Source organism: Bacillus rossius, chromosome 5 (genome assembly GCF_032445375.1).
Source record: "Bacillus rossius redtenbacheri isolate Brsri chromosome 5, Brsri_v3, whole genome shotgun sequence".
NCBI classification, from domain to species: Eukaryota; Metazoa; Arthropoda; class Insecta; order Phasmatodea; family Bacillidae; genus Bacillus; species Bacillus rossius.
This window is the reverse complement of record NC_086333.1, coordinates 42,630,796-42,656,272: the sequence shown is the minus strand read 5'-3', so window position 1 is coordinate 42,656,272 and position 25,477 is coordinate 42,630,796. Positions and strand designations below refer to the sequence as shown.

The 25,477-nt window shown below is 41.1% G+C and overlaps 1 protein-coding gene across 2 annotated transcripts in view; it reads left to right on the top strand.

Moving 5' to 3' along the window:
• Positions 1-25,477, top strand: part of LOC134531738 (uncharacterized) — a 618,769-nt gene that overhangs the window by 86,684 nt on the left and 506,608 nt on the right. Inside the window, exon 1 of one of the 2 annotated variants that reach the window (XM_063367606.1) lies at positions 2,374-2,435. The exons of the other annotated variant lie outside the window; for it this stretch is intronic. Within the exon in view, the coding sequence (XP_063223676.1) occupies positions 2,393-2,435 (43 nt within the window). The 5' untranslated portion in view covers positions 2,374-2,392. Of the gene's footprint in view, positions 1-2,373; positions 2,436-25,477 lie in introns of those variants that run through there. 2 annotated transcript variants of the gene reach the window in all.

The window sequence follows — 25,477 nt, the reverse complement described above, 5'->3', positions numbered from 1 at the left end:
AAGATTCCTTCGAAACCAGTTGCAAAAAAAATTGGTTGTTTGTAAAGTCGGTTTACGGACGATAGTTTAACGTGACGACGTCATAACAAAACATTGATGAAATGATTGCATACTTTTATGAATAAAATTGAATCATTTTTATTGAATTGTCACTATTTTGTATGGATACAAAGAAGGAGTGAAATGAAATCTACAATTTAATTGATAAATTTACTTTTATTTGCACTCATTAAGTCAAATATGTTTATTACTTTCACGAAGAGATTATTTTAACTATAACTTTTGTACATGTTTGCTATTTAACTTCTTCCAATCTGTGTTATTCTGTTAAGGATATGACGATGATAGGAAAAGTAGGAAACGAATGGGAGTGTTTCAAGTTTAATGTGCCTCGAAAAAGTCAAATCGATGGTTGTTCCAATCGAGTGAAAGAGAGATAGATGCTGCGCAAGCGTACAATGAGCGTAACGGGACACAGCGTAACGGGACAATGTGCGTAACGGGACCCATTTTTTTGCGTGCAGCCGGCGTTCATCGATTTATTAGACGTTGTCACCTCTATAGTTTGTTATACTACAAAAAAGATGTAATTTTGTACAACATATGGCTATTTTTTGCATATATAAAATACGTTTTTCGAGATAATACTGAGTATTTGTTACAAAAATTTGTTCGCAATTTTATAAAACTCAACAGCCTTTATTAGGTTTTACCTTGCTCATTAATGGGGACAGTTAATACTGGAAAGATAATCAGGGAACGTTTTACAATTTTTAATTTAATTATTGGAGGTACTGGGACAACACAAAGCACGAATGCCCGGGCAAGAATGCGAACCCATTATTACTGCGAACGCTATTTTGTAGTGATGCTGTTGTTTTCATGAAGATGTTACAAATTTACAAATACCTGTAAGTTTACGTGATTATTTCTGTTCCGTTTACAAAAAAAAAATATTACTGTGTATGGTGATTTTGATCTCAGCTTTCCAGTTGTGGAGGGTTGGGTCACGTGATTTTAGAAATGCGCGGTCTCACGCGCCGAGCTTTTTAGTTGGTTATTTCATTTTCATTTCATTGCTATTAATTAAGGAATTTTCTCAAAACATTTATTGCAATACCTCTTTTTCGCTTGGCGTTGAGTAAAAATTTTTCTCACCTTTTTGAGAAGGAAGAGTTCACGCGCGTGATCGTAATTATGTACACTTGTGATACGTTTTACCGCTTTTAGAAAATATTTAGTAAATAGGTATCGGTTGTTGAAAGCTATCGTGATTTTCAAAGGAAACAAAATGTAACCGTGTCTTTTTGTACTCGCCAGAGAGATGTGATGTGCAACATGTAACCTCGGTAAAAAGCACATTCATGTGTTCTCATGTCGCAAAGATACTTACTTATAATATGAGACTCAGACACGAAATTTAACGTAGAATTCTTAAAAATAATGGCAAGCGCGATCTATGTATATATAAACACACAAATTGTGTTTATTTTTGAACTTGAATCACACGTAGTTTCCGCACCTGCCGCTATAATTCATTGCCGGATGAGCTACGTCGACTATAGAATCATTCTATTTGCAGAGCATAAGTTTAAATTATATAATGAAACGGCTCCAATAAAAGCGCAGGAGACTGAAAAAAATTCTAAACTCTGGTTTGGATCTGATTTTTTGGCACGGAATTTTATTAAAATACTGCTAATCTTGTTCAAATTCATTGAAAATTTAATACTATAAAGTTTTCCTTTATATATGTGAACTATTTCGCACCATCCGCCACAGATGATAGCACCGTAGTTACAAATTTCCGTTCCATTCACGAAATTACTCCCACCAAATGACATATACCAAACGCATTTAAAAATAAATCCCTAAAAAAAAAAACAGAAATACCAATGAAATTAAACAAATAATCTGACATGTGATAAGGAAACTTCTATTATTGGCTTTTATACAGCGACGGGTAGTTTTAATTGCTAACCAGAGTGGCTTCAACTTTAGAACAGACACCCACTCCATGGACATATACCTCCATGCTATGTAGACTACATTCCGTGCATTGTTTGGTTTTTGTCTTTATTTTACTACTCCAAGTATGTTAGAACATAATCTAATGAATAATTTATCGAATATCTCATATTTATGCATAAATCTGTATTTTCATTGTTTTGAAGCGCATGAAAACTGTAGACCTACGACAATAGTATACTGCTGGAAGAAATTTTTCAATATTTTCCTGTAACAAATTTTTTCTAGTCATTAAAGTTCTCGAGTATTGCGAAACTAATACTAAGTAATACAAAACTAAAACTTGTAATACGGCATGTGGTTGAAAGTTACAGAAAATGCAACGGAGTTTTCTTTTTGTTTCAGGTAAGACACGAGTTTGACAATGAATCCAGGGGATTTCCAGCAGAAAAGATCTCCGTTTAAAGGTATTTAGATCATCAGTGATGCCAGTCACTTGAACCATAGTTTCAAATTGTGTTCGTTTTTGAGAAAAATTTCGTGATCAATACTGTAACAAAGACTCAAAATAAGCTGTAGTTTGTAGTCAAATATTATTTTTTGTTTTCATATTTGACTTAGCTAAAATGGTTTCTTTAACAATATTTTTGGCGAAATTTGTCGGTTGTACACTAACTTATCGTGAATAAAGTTTTTTTTTTTAAATCCAACCAACACTGTCATGTGAAGAAAAAAATATCGTAACTGAGAAAATATTAAAAGTGATGACATGTTGTTTAATGAAAAATTAAATGGTCCAGAAAACCCGTTAATTACCACTAACATGAGTGTCTGTGAAATAAAACTGTTATCACGCATCTAGAGAAAATATACAGGTCTTCGAAACACAAATAAACTGGCAGTACTTGACCAAAGAAAAAAAAAAGACAAACCTCGATGTTTTGCGATTTCTTTAATGCATTGTTATAAAGTTGGCGAATGAAAATTAGTATTGGCGTGGTATCAGTAAAAAAAATGTACCTATTTCATTAATAGCTTTCCTTTTTCACACTTACAGCGTGCCGAGATATATATAGTATTGATTAAGTTAGCTAAATATTTAAATGACTTAAAAAAATTGTTTCATCGAAATTCGTTTAGACGTTTTCGCATAATACCAGAAGAAACAAATAGGCATAATTTAAAAAAAAAACATAGATTTGAGTTTATAATAATGTGTTTGTTCCTTAAAGGTTATTCCTAAGCACGTAACCAAGGAGTAGGGAGTAGGGAGTAGGGAGTAGGCGACCTACCAGCGCTCCTGCAGGCAGGGCGGTGAAGCATTCGCCAAGCAGTGCCACGCACACATTGATAACCAATACATTGCATTGGTGCTTGTGTGTTTTGATACGAAACGACATGTTTTTGAATTAATTGAAATACACATATGTGTATATGCTGAAATATTTGGTGAAAATTAAATCATTACACTCCAATAAGGATGCTTTAAATGTTCCAGTGGCTTATTTGTATAATTTTATTGAATGCTGCGTATTTTTTGAGCACAATGTAAGGTTGTTTTCACCTTTTTTTTATTTACAATATGAAGTGTTTTTGAATTTTGTTACCACTTTATAACACTATTGAATAAAGTTGTTTGATTATGCAATAATATGAAACTTGAAAACCTATAATGTGAACTATTTCGAGGATTTTTAACGTTAACCCAGTGTATATATATATATATATATATATATATATATATATATATATATATATATATATACTGGTTTTGCAAAAGAGTCCTTTGGAAAAACAGACGCCAGGAAACAGTTCGTAATACGGCAAGAATTATATCTTAACTTTGTTCAACATATGGCTCTGGTTATTTTTGCACATATGAAGTTCCTCTTGAGAGATAATACTGAGTATTTCTTACGAGAATTGGCGCATAATATAATATAATATATATATTTATTATGCGCCAATTCTCGTAAGAAATTCTTAGTATTATCTCTCAAGAGGTATTTCATATGTGCAAAAATAACCAGAGCCATGTGTTGAACAAAGTTAAGATATAATTCTTGCAGTATTACGAACTGTTTCCTGGCGTCTGTTATTTCCAAAGGACTCTTTTGCAGAAGCACGTGATTTCCTTTTTTTTTTTTTCCCCTGTGCACTCGCGAGTTGTCGGCGCCTCGATGACGTCACGCGCGGGTGACGTCGGCTCCCGCCTGGGACGTGACCTCTTGCAGTCCCAGGTGTGCCAAGGTGTGCCAGGGTGTGCCAGGGTGGGCGGGCTGGAGAACAGCTCTCCAGCATCGACTGCGCGCGTCAATGAGCGTGATGAAAAAAAAAAAACAAGAGTCAAATCATTGAATATTCGATTATCATTTCATGGTTTAAGAAAAAAAAATATGCTTCAATGAAAAATGATTTAAAATATAATATTATGCGCCAATTTTCGTAAGAAATAGCCATTATTATTTTGGAAAACCTTTTCCATAAATGTAAAAAATAACTTCAGCTATGTACTGTGCAAAGTTACAATATATTTATTATAGGATTACAAACTATTTCTTGGCAACTGGTTTCCGGAGGAATTTTTTGTGAGAATACAGAAAGTTGTTTTCTGTGTGCGTCTGACAGTGAAATAACTCCTGATGTGACCTGACGCTCTGAGAGCGAGAGTAGGTAAATAGGTACCGCCTGTACTAATTTTTTGAAGATCTATAGTTTGGGAGACAAGTCACGGTTTACTTCGGTTGACGTGGTGGACTCGTTATTAACTAATGTGTTGAACGTCTTGAAGTTGCAGTTATTCTTCTAAACCGCACCACTAATCTTAACTTCCTAGATTTATATTATTTAATTTACTTGTAAGATAATAGTTTATATCGTCTCTTGCCGTGAACTATAATTTCAAAGCAATATTCTGATCTTCTTACAAATTCATGCCATGCTTCAGATTTTCTATTACAATCCATGAAATACAATATTAAAATTCTTCACGAATTATCATGGAATTCTTTAGTAGATTCTTGTATTAAATGTTTTAAATAGTTCACTCATCCTTAAGTGACTTTTATCACAATTATTAATTGCAATTGTCGAAATATACTTCTGACTTACAGACTGTTTTTTTTATAAACCTATTTAGTTCTGGAACCTCTCTTATTCAATTCACATCTAACATGAGCTTTTTAAAAATAAATTAGTTCCTTGCATAAGGGATTTTTCTTTACAATAAAATATAAATATATTTATAACATATATTTAGAAAACCATATATTTAACTATCCAAAAACAAAGCTGAACATTTGAAAGTAAACAAACGTTTAACACGATTTTTCACGTATCGTAGATAACACATAAATAGACGGTAATTGTTTTGGAGATTCAGCTGTTGAAATATTTAACAATATTCAACGCTTAAGGTCTTATTTTCATGTCTTGGAATAGCGGCCCAGCAGTCGCTCTCGGGACGATGATCGATGGTTCTTCACTGCGTGTGGGCCGCGGCAGATTCAATCCCCCAGCTTCCTCCAAGTGTGACGTCGAGAGAGAGAGAGAGAGAGAGAGAGAGAGAGAGAGGGAGAGGGAGAGAGATGATCTCGATGGGGGAGGCGGGCCTACTCCATGTGCCCTCCCCCTTAATGCGGCCCTTCTGCCCGTGCTAGGCAGTTGGAGAGCAGGGCTCCGGATGATGGTCTCTGGACGGGCGAGTCGCGAACGAGCAGGTGCTTGGACTGGGATTTCAGGATTGCGGAAGGTGTGTTGGATCGGTGGAAGGGTTGAGTCGGCCCGCCTCTGGCCTTGCAGCGCCGAAGGAGATCAATAGGTCCCCCCCCCCCCCCCCCACTTCCTCCTCCTGTCTGGGGGGAGGCTGTGTGCTCCGGAGCGCTTTTTTTTTTTCCTCCGCGACCGAGATTGAGTGATGGCGCACTTTGCCCGAGCTTCCCCCCCCCCCCTCCCCTTTAGCAATCTCGCGTACCTTTAGGGATCACTTCCCTCGTCGGCCCTTCATTAGTCACGGAATTACTTTTGCTCCGCTTCCCAAACAATCGTTCCTTCTCCGGGCCGCACCGAAAAAAAAAAAACAAATGCTTGCGTTAGAAGTGAAACTTCACACTTTCATCGTCCACTTGAACGATAAAACAATCAATAAATATTACAGTGGTGGTTCACATTGGAGTTATCGCAGTTAATTGTAACAAAAAAATTGTGTTCAAAAAAAAACTTCTCAGACTCTCTACTTTATTCTATATTCCCCCCCCCCCCCCCCCCACCATTACGTCCTCCCACTCTCTGTCTAAAAGCCTCTTAGCGTTGCACTTTTCGTTTCTCTCTGATGAGTCATTCATTGCCTCGAATCGAACCTCTCAGCTGTAGGTAATAGGTTTGAATTCGAAAAATAATATATATATTGGCAGCCACGAAATACTAACGTCGGTTGCAGACCCATTTTGCTTCTTAGTTCCAGGAATGATGCCTAGAGACATGTAAAATTCGCGATTTCAAATCCCTAAAGGATAGACTCCATGATCCTCTATGCACTCGTGCAAATTAAATCTGTTGATTGGTTACCGACTCGTAACACCTATTGACTGGAATGATCATGATTCGCTAATTCTTCTGTTAAAGATTTTTCATTGGCCCAGAGTCCTTCATATAAACTGTGGCCCAATCACTGAAGCAAAATAATGTCAAAAGTATTAGGACTCTATCCTATCGCGAAATGAATCCGCGAATTTTATAGGTCTCTAAGTAGAGACCTGCAAAATTCGCGGTTTCGATGGCGTTCATGATAGTCTGCACATACCCCTGTACACTTGGGAAAATAACGCAAGTTCATTGGCTGCCGACTTGTAAGTTGTCTCAGCTGGTTTGTCTGTGATTCGATCCTTCTTTGGTTGAGGGTTTATAACTGGTTGAGATTCGTCCAGGTGAACAGTAAGCCAATAGCAAAATTATATAAGAGGTGTATGTGTTTGAATTCTAGCCTATCACCGAATGAATCCGCGAATTTTGCAGGTCTCTACATGATGCCACGTTCGTCAAATTGATATCGTTTGTGCCTTAATTTCCCTCTGAAGATGGCTGCAACAAGGCGTGCCAAAACGTCGGGCGCAAGTAGTGTGTTAAAAGAGAAGTCTGGCGCAGGCTACTAGGGTGCGGTGCTGCGGTGCAGGCAGTAGTGACCTCACACCGCCAGTCCGCCCTTGGAAGTGGATGATGTTTGATGACTTGGGTATGGAGTAGCGGTGAGACACCTTCTTCCCCCCCCCCACCTTTTTTTTGCTCTCTTATTTATCTTTCCCACGTTCCCCAGCGGCCTCAGGTATCTTTGCGATTATTTTCATCATCCTCAATACGCACTTTGAGGTTACTACAAGTTGAATCAAAATTCAAAAGACAAACTTCGGCTGCTTGTTCACTACGAAAAAATTACTTGATCTATGATCTAAATAGCTTTCCAAGACTGTTACGCATACACTTCTTGATGCTGAAACACCGGTTTATTTCAAATAATATGGAAAGTACATTAAATGGAACACCAAGCGTCTGGAATTAATTAGTAGAGACCGGAAAAATTCGCGGGTTTAATGACCTCCAGGATAGACTCCACTATCCTCTACACACTCGGGCAAATGCCAACTGTTCATTGGCTGTTGACTTGTGAATCGTCTCGACTGGGTGGCCTGTTATTCGACGCTTCTATGAGTAAGGGTCTCTAATTGGCCCTCATTACTCCATATTAACAGTGAACCAATGGCAGAAGCAGCACTAAGGTATAATTATTTGAATTGTAGCATTTCACGAATTGAATCCGCGAATTTTTCAGGTCTCTATTAATTAGTGTTAAAATAAATTATTACAACCGCCGCAAAACCTGGTAAAGTTGAATTAATTTTTAAAAACACATATGCGAATCAATGTATGACGAATAAAGTTTTGCGGATGTTGTAGAGTCAAGTAAAGTACTATTAACACATATGCAGTAAAAATTGTTTGATTTTCTGTAGTGTGTATTAATTAAGTGTGTATCGTAAGTACTATCTTCACGCAAGGGCGCAAATCTGTAGGATTTGTAAGCAGAGCCCGTGAAAAGTCACTTGGGGGAGAGAGAGAGAGAGAGAGAGAGAGAGAGAGAGCGAGAGAGAGAGCGAGAGAGAGAGCGAGAGAGAGAGTTGTGCACACCCCATCTCTGGATAGGCAGCTTTATTGTTGTATACTGCCCACATTTTGACCAATATGCATGCAATAAGCAGACAACTTTATAATATCATGAAGTTTTCCTGTAAAACATAGTTTATACATTTATCCACCCCGTTTCACAGTTACCATTTTTCAAGCGCAAGCGGGCCCACTCAGTGGGGCTTCTTAATTCCGCGTGGCGTGGGTGTGGGAGGGGGACGATCTCCCCTACCCCCCTCCCCCAAATATTTTCCCACCCATGTCTTCACGTGTTTCTCATTCATTCGCTGATAAATACCAACACGCGCGACTTTATTTTGTCTCCCACGCGCGCAGACTTGCTTCGCCACACGTGTGCGTGGGGGCGTGGGGGCGAGGGGGCGAGGGGACGTGCAGGAGACGCGACTGGAGATCCCCCGGCGCAGATACGCCCGTCGTGTCGCCGGCGACCTTCCTCGCCGCTATCCGCCGCGCGCATCTGGCCCCTGCGTCGCGTCGTGTGGAGATGCGTGCAAGCATGCGTGGACACAATCTCACATTTAGCTCTCGATGTACGGCACCTGGTGGGAGTCGTTTCGTGAATGGAACGGAAATGTGCAACTACACGGTGCTGCCATCTGTGGCGAGTGGTGTGAAACAAAAGTTCAAAAAAAGCCAAGAGGAAACTTTATAGTATTAATTGTTTAGTGAATTTTAACTGATGGGCATTATTTTAATAAAAATTCCTTGTTGTAAATCAGGCCCAATGCCGGAGAATAGATTTTTTAAGGTTTTTTTTTTCGTATTTATCGGAGCTGTTTCATTGTTTAAAATTTCTTTCCGCAAATACAATGATTCGATAGTCAACGTAGCTGCTCCGACAACTAATTCTAGCGGCGGGTGCGGAAACTACGTGTGATTCGCGTGAGGAAATGTAGTTGAAAACACAATTTGCGTATATATTTTTCACGCTCGTGATAATCTTAAAGAATTCTACGTTAAATTCTGTATCCGAGTTTAGTATTATAATTGTATTTGCAACACGAGAACACATAAATTTGCTCGTTATCACATCTCTGGCGAGGACTGAAATACTCGCTTACGTATTTGTTTTAATTTGAGTATATTTACGCAGAATTACCTACATCAACTGTTTGTTAACCAAAAACAGAAGTAGTTGAAAATAATAAACATTTTGAATTCTATCGTATCGCAAATCGATACCACGGAATTTTCTGGTCTCTAATCATTGGTTGTGACAACAAATGGTGAATTAAATCTGAAACGTTAACTTGTAAACAAACCCCAGTGCCTTGCGAATGGTTGATATTCTACTTGCATTCGCGGGTAGCACGGATGGTGTATCATGTTGCAAGCTGCATCGCGCGGCTTTTGGGATTTAGTATCCTGTCGCGTGCTCTCGCGGCATTTGTCACGATGTTCTGGCCAGTAATTTACATGCAAACTGCTGCCAGAAACTCGCTACTTCGATTGGATGTTTCGACGAAAATGTTGCGTGCCATTAATAGTGATGCATGGGGAGATAAGGCCCCCTCTCCACTGCCTGTTTGGGACTTTCCAGGTTTTTGAAGAAACTTTACCCCCTCGCGTATCTGGGTAAACATTTTTTTTTTTTGCATTGAATGAAAACTTATTTGTCTCACATAATAATTTATTTTTACCATGCATCAGAAGGGAGAGGTTTTACCTCGTTAAGGGGACTGAAGAATGGTATGAGAATCTGAGTTTTTTTGTTTAGTTTTACGTGTAGTAAGTATTCTTATTAAACTCTCTATTCCTTTTTGTTGTCCAGTAGCAATTTCTTTGTTTGCTCGATGTTAAAACGTTTTAGTGTAGATGAATTAAGTGAATGAAAGCATTTAATTTACCCTTTAAACTACAATGTGTCCATAAAAAAAATTTCGCTGTTTCAGTGGTATATTAAAACAGTTTAATTTAGACTTTTTACAAATGTTCAGTGCGTGCATCTTTAGTTAAACGCACAAAATTAACCTCAAGACCAATTCTTCCCACACTTTGTTTAACAAGTCCGGAGTAATGGAAGTGTTACGCAGACCATGTCCGCGTACATGTGGAGTGTGACTTGTCTGCGCCTACGCTCGTGAATACGCCTCCCGCAACGCAGCGCGCGCTGCGCGCAGATCGGAGCCGCTCGGGCAACATCGGTTAGACTCGTTCCCGCGGGCTTGGCGGCCGAAATGGCCTAGATTTAAGAGTGAGGGGAGTTAGTCATGGCGCTAATCGCTGCCATGGCTGGCCAATCCCCTCCTAGCACATGATGCATGCGACCCTCTCCCTGCATGGCTAATCCCAGCACGACTAGGCGTATAGGCTTCGGCCTGAGACGCACCTAGGTCCCTCCCTAACCCGGACCCCTCCAAAATTCACTTAGTTTTAGTTAGGCTAGAAAAAAAAATCGCGGAAATGGTCGCGAGCGGCGCGTCCTGTTTAACTCTAGTTCGTTCGATTTTGTTATCGGCTGAGGTTCTGGAAGTATATATACCCCCCATTTTGAGGACGAGAGTCTTCGCTCTGAACAACGTATTGTGACGTCGGAGCTACACCCGAGGCGGATCTGCACAACTGCTACGCCATCAGACTCGCCCGTTGCTGTTCGCCAGTCGCCGTCACTAAATGCACTTAGCCTCTGTAAGCCCCGAGCGAGAGATGGGAAGTCAGATGTTGTTCAAGTGGTTTTCAGCAGCATTTGGGACTTAGCATTTACAGAGTCGGCCTTTCTCGAGTGGTAATTGATATTCTTCGGGACTTGAAAATTTTATGTGTTCAGGGCATACAATAGTGTTTGGTGCGTGGCAACAGTGGGGCTGGTAGCGATATATTTGTTTGAGCGAGGGAAACTGTCAAACTTTGATTTGGACATTGATATATTCAAATCAGACCTTATGCAAGCTGAATAGTTCTTAATTTGGTTTTTTTATCTCTCCCCCTTAAACTTTGTTTTGTTGGTACGTGGTCCTGCACTGACAAGCCCACGCGGGCCCTGGCACCTGGCAATGCACAGCTCCACAACGAGGCAGGTCAAGTGGTCGTCCGGCGGAAGCAGCGACCGCAGATGGCGGTGTCGCGGTCCGAGCACGCGCCGTGTAATTGTCCAGAGTGGCGGCTCGGCGACGGGCGAGACCCGCATGCGCGAGCAGCCCAGCGTCCAGCACGTCGAGAGTGCAGCCCCTGGGTTGTCGTGGGCGGGAGGCACAAGACGAGACGAGGCCCGTGCATTTCGGCATCCACTTGCAGCCTGTGCGCTTTTATTTTCTTGCGGGAAAATATTACCTAAGCCTAGTGTGACCTATGCTCAAACTGGCGAGCACATTGCTCAAAAAAAAAGAGTCACTGGTTTGGATCTCTCATTTTACCTGCCATAAAGAAAATACCTGGGAAAAATTTCATCATTTGCGACAACCTACCTATCTTGTCATTTTTCTGTGAACGAACTGAATCTTTGCAAAGAGAACAGTGTGAGTCTCTGGGGAATTCTGGGAGGAGGCCTCCAAAAATCTTTAAAAAAAATAGCAAGGGTGTACTTTGACAGTAACAACGACATTTATTCAACATAAATTACATGGACTCGACGTGCAGCACAAAACAGTTACACTTCTGATGATCTGACAGTATTCTGTTAGCTCCGCTGAGACGGCTCACTCCTGCCGGGAGCTAGACTCTCTAGTGAAACTGAGAACAAACAATGTGCAACTTCAAAGCAATTATACGCGAAAAAATGGCTCACAACAAATTTTAAAAAAAGGAAGACTTCGAAATGATCGGCGCTAAAAATGATGGAGAACAAACCGCATATAAACAACCATCACCCGGGTATAAATTACGACAAAGCTGTTTGCACGAAAAATGGCTTGTAAGATTTAAGATTTTCCATTCACCAAAAAATTAACCAACAGTTTGCACATTTTATTTACTTGAGTCACAAACAATCACTACTGAATCGTGGCTCTATGACGGCATAGCAGTCTTAAATTTGCTTTAAGTGCAAACTATAAATAAACAACAGGATTTATCAGCAGGGTCTTCACAATATTTAAAAGTTCCTACTCGGAAGTGAATCCCGTTCGGTTTGTGGACGCGAAATGTGTAACTCCGCTCGCCTCGTCATTTTTCTTAGTTCAGCTGGTCGTCCTCTGGCGAACCGATTCAAGGCGGCTTACATCCGCCGCCCGATGTCCGTCAGATGACTAACGGCAGCTGCGACAGCTCCAACCCCTGACACCAGGTCCGGCAACGTCCGCTACGTCTTCGCACCGCTGCTCTTCGTCGACGTCCGCTCCGGAAGGCAGCTCGGACGGTTCGCCCACTCGTCCGTGATGATTTCTCAAACTGCAACTGGAATCTCTCTGACCACTCGTCGACAACAAACAGAAGGGCCTCTTTTACTATCTGCTCAGAGCACCTTCGTGGTTCGTCAAGTCCCATCTCGTCCGTCACACCATGCCCCACACCTCGCCTCTCAGTAACTACCAGCGGTACTACAACATTAACAATTCGTCTTCTCCCCAGCATAACCAACCACTCGTACGTCTCACTTGCATACGAAAGTGTTCCAGTGTGGGAGCGCAGTACTCTATCGCTACATCTTTCAGAGTCCGTCCTGGCATGTCTGCTTCTTCCAGCAGCTTGACGTCTTAGACGGCGACGAAGGCAGGTCAGTTCAGTGACGATCCCAAGTAGTCGTGGAGTGAAGTGAAGGTGTATATATTTTTTTTCCTAACCTAAATTAAAACTAAGTGTGTTTGGGAGGGGTCTGGATTAGGGACAGACTCTAGGTGCGTCTCAGGCCAAAGCCTATACGCTCTAATCATGCAGGGGTTAGCCATGCGGGAGAGGGTGCATGCATCGTGTGCTAGGAGGGGATTGGCCAGCCATGGCAACGATTGGCGCCATGACTAACTCCCCTCACTGACTATTCTAGACTAAAACTAGATAATTTGGGCCCAGGTAAAACCTGCATAGACACAGGGAAAACCCTGGGCACTTACATGCGGGATGCAAAATTTCATCCATTAATTAAATGTGGATTGGCTACGGGAATAGAAGGATGGCTCAGGAAGAAGAGTTGGAAGAGTAGAAAGTATATACTAAGCAAGGGCGGGCACTTGGACATTTCTGTCCGCATTTGGGGCTTTGGGCATGACTGGTTTTTAGGGGGCGACTTTCGTCGTTTCCCGCCAGGCTGCCAGTTAGCCAGGTTAGCTGAAAGAGAAGTACAAATTACAGCTATAATTATATGTCCGCAGCACCCAAGTTGCCCCAGTTACCACGACCACGCATGCCCGACACATTGTGCTGCCAGCCCGGGCATGTCAATCATTGGCTAGTCCAATGTTGCTTATTTGCACCGCAGGACGTGGTCAGGCACATGGTCGGACACCTATTTACCGACAGTGGGTCTGCTCACTTAATAATTAAAAATAAACATTTATATAATAATGGGTGAATTTTGTAGCCGAAGCTACGCAGGCTGGTAGTGTTTGTGTATTTATTAGAGCCCCGCTGGGCCAAAAGCACGACTAGATTCATTAGAGCCCCGCTGGGCCAAAAATTCATTAGAGCCCCGCTGGGCCAGCTCGCTGCTGCGTCAGTGTACTGGGAGGTGCGGGAGGACTTAATTCTGACACATCGTGCTGCCAGCCTGGGCATGTCAATCATTGGCTAGTCCAATGTTGCTTATTTGCACCGCAGGATGTGGTCAGGCACATGTTCAGAATTTTATTAATTAATGCTAGTATTAGAACTTAAAATTATGACTTAAAAAATAATATACTAAATACTAATTTTGGAGCTGCCAGAAATACAAGTGTCGAGCTGCGCGATTCTTAGGCAGAATTTTCTCGCCAGTCCGCAACCACAGAGTTGGGGTCCGGGCTCGGCTGACTGTTTGAAGGTGTAGACTGACGGCCCCCCTTATATACCCGCCCTGGGATTCACATCGTACTTACGGGTCACCGTTCAGTGATACGGTTCTCTTCTGGGCGTTTCGCCGGTGGTCTCGGCAACGATTCTTGGTGACTCGGGTTACGGGTCAATTGATTCGGATCCCGAAACCGGTTCCCGGCGTGTGCCTTGCCGTAAACGGGAGTCACGTGGTTAGGATGACCCGGTTCACGGGTCACGCTTTAGTGATTCGTGTCTCTTCCAGTCGATTCGACTCGACTCTTGCCCCGACCGACTGAGTCACGGGTCACGGGTCTTCGTTCTCGGAATACGGGTCACTTCCAGTTTTTGATACAGAAAACAATTTTTGCTTATAATTAAACAACAAACGTTACCGTGTGCCATGATACCGGTAACAATTTGTCTCCCACCAAACAGTCCCCACTTGTATCAGCCCCTCGACGTGGCAGTCTTTTACCCCATGAAAGTTGGAAGGAAAGTCCTGAAGGAAGAAATGATCCAGTATTGTAGAAACAACCTTTTCCGCACACTTATAAAGCGACTTATGAATAATTTGTCCAACTAATCTCCAGCATACCTCCAGGAAGGGTTCCCGGAATGTGGCATTGTTCCACTAAGTGTATATAAACTCCTGTCTCGCATACCAAAACGTGCTGAATGCAGTGCAATGCAATACATGCATTTTTTTCTATACCTAAAGTTTAGCGTACAAGAGAGTGGAGTGGACCAACCCCTCTGGTTAAAAAATAAATAAACTTAAAACTATACTGTGCCGAAGTGTTACAAGTGAAATAAATGACTGTGAAATAGATATGTATACAGAAACAACGAATAGGAGAAGTGCTAACAATGACAGTGGAAGTGTTGTGCTTGAAGAGCAACTATAGTCAAAGATTCTGGAGAAAAAAGGGAGAATATGTTGTGTTCACCCATGAGGAAGAGATGTTGCCTGGCGTGACCACATATTTCAACGATGATGGCGCTCAGGCCAGTGCAATGAAACATTCATGCAAATCATGGAAGTGGCCCAAAGACACAGAAGAATTGTTCTACGTTTGGAATGATATCCGTGGTGGCATATCGCCACCTAAGTTGGTCTCAAGGCAAAGGATTTTTTTTTTTCAGTTCCAGTTAGACTAGTGTGGTGGATGTAACGTGGACACTAATTTTTTTAAACATAGGTATCCAAGCACTGATTCTTCTGAAAATACAGTTTTTGTTTGACAATTTTGTTTAAATTTTCATGAAGGGGATGTATATAAGTCTAAAATAACGTTAATTAATTTCACTTAGCATAAATCATTTAAAATAATGAGACTTTTAATCAGATTATGGAATAAATGATGAAAAATTATAGATGGCAGGTTATACAGGACTATGCCTGGAATTTGATTTCAAGGGAATGATATTAAACTGAGTTGTATATATTCGGAAATAATACATGAATTTGGCTTCGTCCTCACGCAACTGCTTCATCAAATAATGAAATTTATTTATTTATAGATTAACTTCATGAACACTTTTATTTTACGTTTACATACTGTGAGAGCCAGCAGAATATTATCATCGTCGGAATCATCACTCGAATCCCACACGGCATGTACCTCTCCGACATCACGAACTAGACTATCCTAACTGGTCACCTGGCGCAGCGAACATCGCAGAACATCGCAGAACATAGCACAGCTTTCTGTGTGGCCTCGGCTTAAGGGCACCGTCTGGTCGGGTGTATGTGTGCTAGTGAGGCGGGATGACAAGCGCTGCGCTCGCTGGTATTTCTAGCGCGGTATCGCTAGGCTCTGAACTGGCGCGCACGCTGCCTTCTCGTCGTCCATAGGATAACTGTGAATTTTGAGCGGTGACCGTAACATTATTTGGCGGAGAAATGAAGATGAAGGAGTAATGCAAGGCCCTTAAGTGCTTACAAGAATCTGTACCGGTTGTTTTACGCCTAAAAAATTACACGCGTCTAAGACATTTTAACTCTTCTAAAAATACTGTTTAAAAAAAACTTAATCCTAAATCAAAAGTTTTTTTCCCCCCTCAGCGAATTCTTAAAATGCTTTTAGTAAACAGCGCCCACTCGGACGTATTGAGTAGTTTTCAGATCGCGTTGTTTTTCTCCCTGAAGCCCTATGCGCACCGCGTGTGTGCCCGGGCAGACGGGGGGCCTAGAGAGCCGTACTTGTGTGTCTCCCTCCTTGTTGGTGCTCAGACTGTTCACTTGACCAGACAACACTGCGACACTGTACTGTCATCACGGCTATTGCGGGCCTCGTGGTCCGTGTGCCAGAGCCGAGCATCGAACCAAGGACCAGCGAGGAGTTCCAGTGCCGCGGAATGCCGCCCACCAGTAGCGGATCCAGAAGGGGGGGGGGGCTAAGGGGTTCAAGCCCCCTCCAAAAGCATCTGGGTCCACTATTGTTTTAGTGTTTGGCTTGATAAAGCCTAGCCTCAGCTGGGTCAAGCCCCACCCAAACCAAAAACCATGGATCCGCCACTGCCGCCCACTACCACTTGTTGTGAAAACAGAGTTCATGTGTGGATGTCTGCGGAAAAAGTTGATGGTCTCCCTCTTCGTTTGCGTGCGTGCTTCCCTGGGGCGGAGCGCGGACGGCGCGGTGGTATTCCTGGAGCCGCGGCCGTCTCAAGGGGAAGTCCCCGCGAGCGGTCGAATCACCCGCCCACCTGACTCCCGGGAGAGCGACCTGATGTTCACCGACCCCGATTCAGACGGACGAATAATCCCCCGTTACCGCCCTGTCCGACCGTTTTTTTTTTTTTTTTTTTAATTTATTTTGGTTTTCAAGGGAAACTTCTTTTACTGCCGGCAACGAAAGCGAGTGGGGAAAAGAGTTAACGTGTGTAACAAACGTGAAGTAGGGATTAAATAAATAAAAAATTGGTTGTCTGTAAAGTCGGTTTACGGACGATAGTTTAACGTGACGTCATAACAAAACATTGATGAAATTATTGCATACTTTAATGAATAAAATTGAATCATTTTAATTTTAATAATAAAAGAATAAATACTTAAAATTATACTAGTGATCAGATTTTTAAAATGCAAGAATAATTAACCTTTATTGCCGAAATTGTTGTTGTAATAAGCAATGAAAACCACATTAACTTGTCACTTCACTTTATAAACAGTCGACGAAACAGTTCACGTGTAGATGACTTGTAATTAATTTTAAAAACTGGCGTTTAGCTATAAAGTTTAAATATAACTATGAACAAGTTTTCATATAAATAAATGGTAATCAAATATCTATCATCAATTATATGAATCACCATAATTTTTTAGTCAATTGTAACATAAAATATTATTACTGCACTCGCCGACAGATGCTACTTTTTTTAATAATAAAATAATAAATACTTGAAATTATACCAGTAATCAGATTCATTTTCATACGTACATTTGACGTAGAAATAATTTCATATTACACATTTATAAACAAAGTTTTAAGTTTTCACTTCTGTCGGTGCGGCGCAAGTGTACAATGAGCGTAACGGGACACAGCGTAACGGAACAATGCGCGTAACGGAACAATGCGCGTAACGGAACAATGCGCGTAACGGGACACAGCGTAACGGAACAATGTGCGTAACGGGACACTTTCGTGCGTGCAGCCGGCGTTCATCGATTTATTAGACGTTGTCACGTCAAAAAAGTGCGATCGAGTCTTTGAGTACTCGCCAGTTATGTGTAACATCTAACATCGGTAACGAGCAAATTAATTGTTTCTCATGTTGCAAATACACTTATAATACGTAACTCGGACACGATATTTAACGCGGGACTCTTTAATATGATGCCGAGCGTAATAGATGTATGCAAATTTTGTTTTCAACTACATATCTCCACGCGAATCACACGTAGTTTTGGCACAACAAACACTCCCTACCCCCACCCCCTCCCGGGCTATAATTCGCTGCCGGAGCAGCTACGTCGACTATTGAATCATTTGATTTGCAGACCGAAATCCTGGACTATATACTGAAACGGCTCCGATAAAAGCGAAAAAGACTTGGAGAAATATTAGACCATGGTTCTGGAATTGATTTCCGGAAAGGAATTTTATTAAAATACTGCCCGCCCAACTTGTTAACAGACATTAAAATGTCAGTAATATAAAATTTTCCTTTGGCTTTGTGATCTCTGGTTCGCGCCATCCGCCACAGATGGCAGCAGCATTGTGGTTACACATTTCCGTTCCAAGCGACCTCCGTTCCATTCACGAAATTACTCATACCAAATGCCGTATAGGCTACCTTGAATTAAGATGTTACAGATTCCGGTCCCGGTGCAGATGGCTACAACAGCGCATCGTTTCGTATACTTTCCAGAAACTAATTCAGACTCACCCCATGCATGGTGTCGATGATATTTACCACTTTACCAATTTATTGATTCGGTCTGATGCGACGAACGCTGATTCGTCTCCACCACTTGACTTTAACTAAATACTTTTTGTTAATTTTCGTATGTATGCTAAAGGAGTACGTATAACTTGTAACGCGCGTACATTAGTGCATGCACTAATTTTTGTTGTTATAAAAGTATTAGGTGCATTAGGAATGTTATTTATGTATGAGCATTTTTTTTCCACAGGAAGGTTGTTTATCGCAAATCTAGGTGATCTTAACTTGAATGAAAGATTGGCTTGGGGTCAGTGACATTAAAAATACTCTAGAATCGTTAATCTATTAGTAGAGACCTGCAAAATTCGCGGATTCATTCGGTGATAGGCTAGAATTCAAACACATATACCTCTTAGATAATTTTGCTATTGGCTTACTGTTCATCTTGGCGAATCTCAACCAATTATAAACCCTCAAGCAAAGAAGGATCGAATCACAGACAAACCAGCTGAGACGACTTACAAGTCAACAACCAATGAACTTGCGTTATTTTCCCAGTGTACAGGAGAATGTGCAGTATATCCTGAAGGCCATCGAAACCGCGAATTTTGCAGGTCTCTATGTATTATTTCTCACGATTTATTCTCGTAACCTAACTTAAAATTAAGTGTATTTGTAGCCGGGGTCCGGGTTAGGAAGGGACTTAGGCCAACGTCTCAGGCCGAAGCCTGTACGCCTGGTTATAATGGGATTAGCCGTGCAGGGAGAGGGTCGCTTCCATCGTGTGCTTTTTTCGAGCGATGACAGCGATTGAAGCCATGACTAACTTCCCTATCTTAAGGGCGTATGTCCCGTTCCAGGTCATGATTTTAGATTTATATTAATCACTGATCAACTTTTAGACATTTTCAATAGTTTAACTTTCACGAAATGAAAAATATATATAGTTGCATACTTTTTGCATAATTAGCTGCCAAAGTTACTTTTTTAACCTTTTTGGGTTGTACAAATAAGGAGAATTTAATTTATTGCAGAACTGAAACTTTTTAGGATTAACTGCTATGCCACTGGCTACTTCAAGAAATTGTTTGCATTTCTTTCAGAAAATATTAATTAATTTTACCTGACATTTCAAAATTCTCAAAATTTGTATGATCTTGACAGCCAAGAAACATGAAATGAGTTTTTGTGATAGAAATGCAAACCATTTCTTGAAGTAGCCAGTGGCATTGCAGTTAATCCTAAAAAGTTTCAGTTCTGCAATAAATTAAATTCTCGTTATTTGTACAACCCAAAAAGGTTAAAAATGTAACTTTGGCAGCTAATTATGCAAAAAGTATGCAACTATATATATTTTTCATTTCGTGAAAGTTAAACGATTGAAAATGTCTAAAAGTTGATCAGTGATTAATATAAATCTAAAATCATGACCTGGAACGGGTCATACGCCCTTAAAACTAACTTAAAATTATGTTAAATTGGGCCCAGGTAAAACCTTCATGGACACAAGAAAAACCCTGGGCACAGACATGCGGGATGCAAGGGCATGCATTGATTGCCTAAGAGCTTACAGAATCCAGAGGATGGTCTGGATGAAGAGATGGACACGCGGGAGTTGTATCCATTGCTGGATTGATGACCAGGGGCGCTCGCACCCCCTGGTGGTGAGTGGCTGCACTGGCCACTCACTCCGACGCCAGTCAGCACCTAGAACTAGAGAAGAAAGAAAATCAGACAAATTGCATACTAGACCCTTGATTAATTATATTTTCTATGATATTCACTGCTCGCAGCCGAGGTGCGGGCAAACATTGATTGAAAATAGATGTAGTATAATATACCAAAAACTAAATTGTTATTTTCGGCCGCGAATCTGAACGAACTTGGGGATATGTTCGACGACTGTCCGAGAACGTGTGAATCGTATGCCTCCCCTCCTCCGCTTCCCCTTCTAGAAGATGTGCTATAGTTAGCGCTGGAATCGGCTCGCTGTCAGAAAGACGCGCGCATGCCTCGAACATTTTATTTTGTTCAACAACTCATGCGAGATCGTTAGAGAAGATTTAAAAAAACAGCTTCAGGTAACAGGTATGCTGGGCAGGAATCGCCCATGGGCTAGAGGCGTGTATTTTTCGCGAAATAATCTGATCGCACACTAGACTGCAACAAGGTATGCCCGTGCTAGCGATTGTTCCCTTTGTAATTGACGGCATGTCTGCAAGAGAAGCCGTTGCCCCATTTTACCGAGCCATTCAGGACGCGTTTGTTTTCGCACTGGATGGCTGAGGCCACGGTTACAGTGGACGCGTGTTCTGACGAGTTCGTAAGAGCCAATCAAACAGTGCAAATGGAATGGAAGTGTTTACACTGCCTGCAACCACCTCTGCAGATTACGCACGAACACATCGTAACTAGTTAGTCGTTCAAACCAGTTTGATTCTGTTAGTTGTGCCGTCCATGTGATATTTTTTAGGTTAATCAATAGGTCATAACGGTTGTAGAAAAATTAATAAGTCTTGTATTTGAAAACAAGTGTCTGTGGGAATGTGATAGGCGTCATTCTGGAATAACCTTAAAACTTTTGGATTGGCTTAAAAGATCTTGAAAAAGCATTTGATACAAACGTTTATCGTTTCTTGCAGTTAACACTCCGTTTACAAATTCGTGTTTTTTTCACTACTCATTAATTCATACTTTAATATCGCACTTTAAAGGAAATACGCATCGTCTTTGGGTTCCATATTCGCTGGTGGATAGAAGCAAACTGATATTAGAACACGCCTGCAACTGAAACCACTATGCAAGGTATCAAATGCTGTCGTAGAAAAACCCTAGCGCTTGTAAAAACACGACACTAACCATTCATTTAGTTGGAAAAAAACAGTATATTATGCACTGCCTAAATAACTCATCACATAATCATTATGCCCTTTCATAAAATATTCCAACATTCATTATGTACAGTCGTAAAATATCCCAGCACTTATAACGCCCTGTCGTACAAACACAAGCACTCATTATGTCGAGTCTTTAAACATCGGAGCATCATGTCCTGCTGTAAAAAAACACAGCAATTATTGTGTGCCATAAAAAAACCGAATACTCATCATTGCTAACTATAAATTATGCCAGTAATTATTACGCCATGTCGTACAAAAACAAGCACTCATTATGCATAGTCCTTAAATATCCCAGCACCTATTATGTTCTGTCGTAAAATAATCTAGCCGTTAAAAAAAATACAGAAATTATCGTGTGCTATAAAAAGCCTGCACTCATCTTGACTAGCCGTAAAACATGCCAGCAATTATTACACCCTGTCGTGCAAAACAAGGCGCTTTTTATGCAGAGTCTCTTTAGGTATCCCAGCATCGATTTTGTCGTGTAAAATGTGTTACAGCACATGTTATGCATTACCGTAAAAAAACCTAGCACTTATTACAACTAGCTGTAAAAAAAAAAGTTATCCGGTAGCGCAGGGGTGTCCTCTCTCTCTCTCTCTCTCCCCCCCCCCCCCTCTCTCTCTCTCTCCCTCCCTCCCTGGCTTACACACGACGCTGACACCGCGACGTCCCAGTCGTTGACTCGGGCGCGCGCCGGGTGATAGGCACTGACCCGCCAGAGCGCCGTCTAGAGGAGGGGGCGCACGTGACTGCCAAGGTGTCCACAAGGAAACAATATTTCGTACCAACTTACGCGAGAAAAAAGTACTAGATTTGAAAGAAGAAAAAAGTACTAAATTATAAATTTTTTAATGGTTTTTAACAATTTAGGAAGTTATTATGACATTGCAATGCTCGAACTTAAATATCACACCGCACACACATACATTCCATTGTTTTTTTTTTTTAAATAATTACGCTTAATAATAAAACATATTGGAGTTACTATAATATTATATTAAAGAAAAATGTACTAGATCTGTACTAGACCACTAAAAAAGGTTATAAAAGTACTAGATCTAGTACGAAAGTACTAACTGTGGACACCCTGGTGACTGCTAGTCAGGCGGCGGTGGCGCTCTCTCGGGCACCGGGCGCCATGATTGCTGGTCTTGCCGTCCATCGCACCCACTGCTGGCACCGATGGTCCAGCGAGGTTGCGCAGCGGTGAAACGTTTAGCGCTCAGACTCGCATTCGGAATGGTCCTGGTGGTCTGTCATGGACTCCCGAAATACCCACCCCCGAGCAATAATTGTCGGGGATGGTAGGAACAAGCCCTGTGAGTGGCTGGCTCGAGAATAGAGAATAGCTCAGATTTGATGGTCGGAAATTGCGCGGCTAATTAAAAAAATCTCGCCGATGTCTTGATTGCTTCAGTCGTGCTTGTTTATGGCTCTTGTGTACAGTACTCAGGTGCCTCAAGCTGTCTTCACAGTGTCTCGTTCATCGGGTGTTAGCACACGCTCGTTGCTCTGCGATGAAAACACTCAACACTGAAAAAAAATTTGTAAATTGACCAGAAATAGTCATGTAAAATTACCGATATTTGTAAATTTGTACTTTTACATGAGCACAACTGTATCGCTAAAAATAGTATTCGCAGTAATACTGGGTATATATACTTAGTGTTGTACCAGTACCTCCAATAATTTATATTATTTTAAAATAATTTTCTGAATAGCTTTACAGTATTAACTGGGCATATTAATAATAAAACTAAATAAGGTCCTAAATTAATTTTTTATTATATTTTTATGGTTTAAAAATGTTTTGCTTTAATAAACTTCAATTAAAATATAAAATGATTTACCAATTTTCATAAGAAATGCTCAATATTATCTCGAAAAATGTATTTCATACTTTCCTAAATAACGTTAGCTATGTGTTGTACAAACTTACAATATATTTCTTGTAGCATTACAAACTATTTCTTGGCAACTGGTTTTCAGAGGAATCATTCGTCAAAGTACAAAAAAAAAAGTTTTTCTGTGACTCTCGCAAACGCACTTAACTCGACACTCAACTATTCTCATGAGGATAAAGCTTGCTTACACGTCTTAACGGACTTAACTGCCCAGATGAACTGCCGTGGTTTAAACATTATTCGGTGGGCCTTTTTTTATTCTAAACAATATCAAAAGTTACAAACAATTTATTTCTTAAACGTGGCTAACGTCTTTCAGAGTTTTCCTTAAACACCTGAGAATGACTTAATCGTATAAACCAGGGATGTCCAACTGTTGGCCCGCACAGCTCCTTTATGCGGCCCACACAAATTTTTTTAAAGTAAATTTCAAGAAGTATTTCATAGCTCGTTATTTATTTCAGTTTATATTTAGATAAATTATTGGCATTTTAGTTTTTAAAAAAATACAAAAGAACTTGTGATGTTTAGTGGTTCTACGCATGATAGCTTTATTCATATTTAATTTTTCCGTTTTATGCAACTGTAAAATAGTGTTTAAAGCAATTAAAAATTATTAAACCTCTATTTAAACTAACCTATGAATATTATTTCATACTGATACCTCTCTATTCTATTCTGTTTGCATAATCTTGATGAAAACTGGGTTGTTGTCGAAGCGCGGCCCACAATTATTACCAAGTTTGGCAAAGTGGCCCTCGAGCACTTGCAGGTTGGTCCGAATCTTCCTCGCACCTTCCAGAGGCTTCTGTTTCGTAGTGAATGCCTCGTGTGGGTTGGCTTCAACTGCGACTGGCTAGTGGTGACGTCAGTTGCGTCACAGTGGGAACAGCCAGCGGGCGATACGGCCGCAGATCATAAATTATTTGTAAACGTAATTTGCAAACGGTTCTTTGTAAGTGAGGCGGGATGATACGCGCGAAGCTCGCTGGAGCTCCTAGCACGGTGTCACCTCTAAGCGCAAGGCTCTGAACTGACGCCGCAGTCTTCTCGTCGTGCACAGAGCAACTGTGAAAATTGAGCCGTGACGGTATCGCTATATGGCAGAGAAATGAAGATAAAGGTGTAATGCAAGTCCCTTGAGTGCTTTCAAGAATCTGAACTTGTTGTTTTATGTCTAAAAATTACTATGAAAACACTCGTCTTAGCCATTTTAACTCTTCTAAAAATACAGTTTAAAAATTTGATCCGGAAACAAAACTGCTATCGGTAGGGGCAGGCATTTTTCGCGAAAATATCTTAACACTTATAAGACTGCAACAAGGTATACCCGCACCTGGGTGTTTCTTCCTTGTGATTGGCGGCCGTCTGCGAGAGAATTCTTTGCTTTGTTTGACAGAGCCACTCAGGACGCGTTTACTTCCGCATTGAATCACTGTGATTGGTTTTGTTACAATAGATTCGTACTTCGAAGAAACTCACCCAATCACGAAACACAGACTGTGCTACAGTGTTTTAACTTGCATTTAGTCTCGAAATATTTTCGCGCAATCTGCATGCCCCTACTTATCGGCCCTCAGCGAATTCATCACGCTTTTTGTAAACAAATCCCACTTGAATATCCTATATAGTTTTGAAATCGCGTTGCTTTTCCTGAAGCTCTGCACACCGTGTGTGTCCCCGGGTCAGCGGGGCTTTTAAGGGAGATTAGGTCCCGCCATCTTGGATTATTCCACTTTTTAGCTGTAATAACAATGTTGAACCATTCATCCCAATTTTTTGCATGTCAAGACATAAATCATACCCCCAGCCCTTCTTTACGTTGTTGCAACCACATATTTACTAAAAAAAGGCTCCAGTCTGTAAGCGCCGCGAGGAAATAACTTATTATTTCACGCGGGCGACTATCACAATATTCACACCAGAGTTCACAAGTGTTGACTTCCAACAAGTGGCCAGAGCTGAGTCCTGTGTCATGTCAAACGAAAATAATAATAATAATAATAATTAGCACGGAAGATTTATGCCTCCATGAAAGTCAGGAGCTTAAAAGGCGGTCTTTCAGTGTTTAAACTTGTGTGCCTACTCGTGGCAAATTGTTTAGGTGCGGCTGCGTGCACGAGTGTACTTTGTCGACTCTCTCACTCTGTTGAGAGAGAGAGAGAGCGAGAGAGAAATAGTAAACTTGAAGGGTGGTTATTTCAGTAAGTGCCTCGTTGAGGGGTGAGGGGGGGG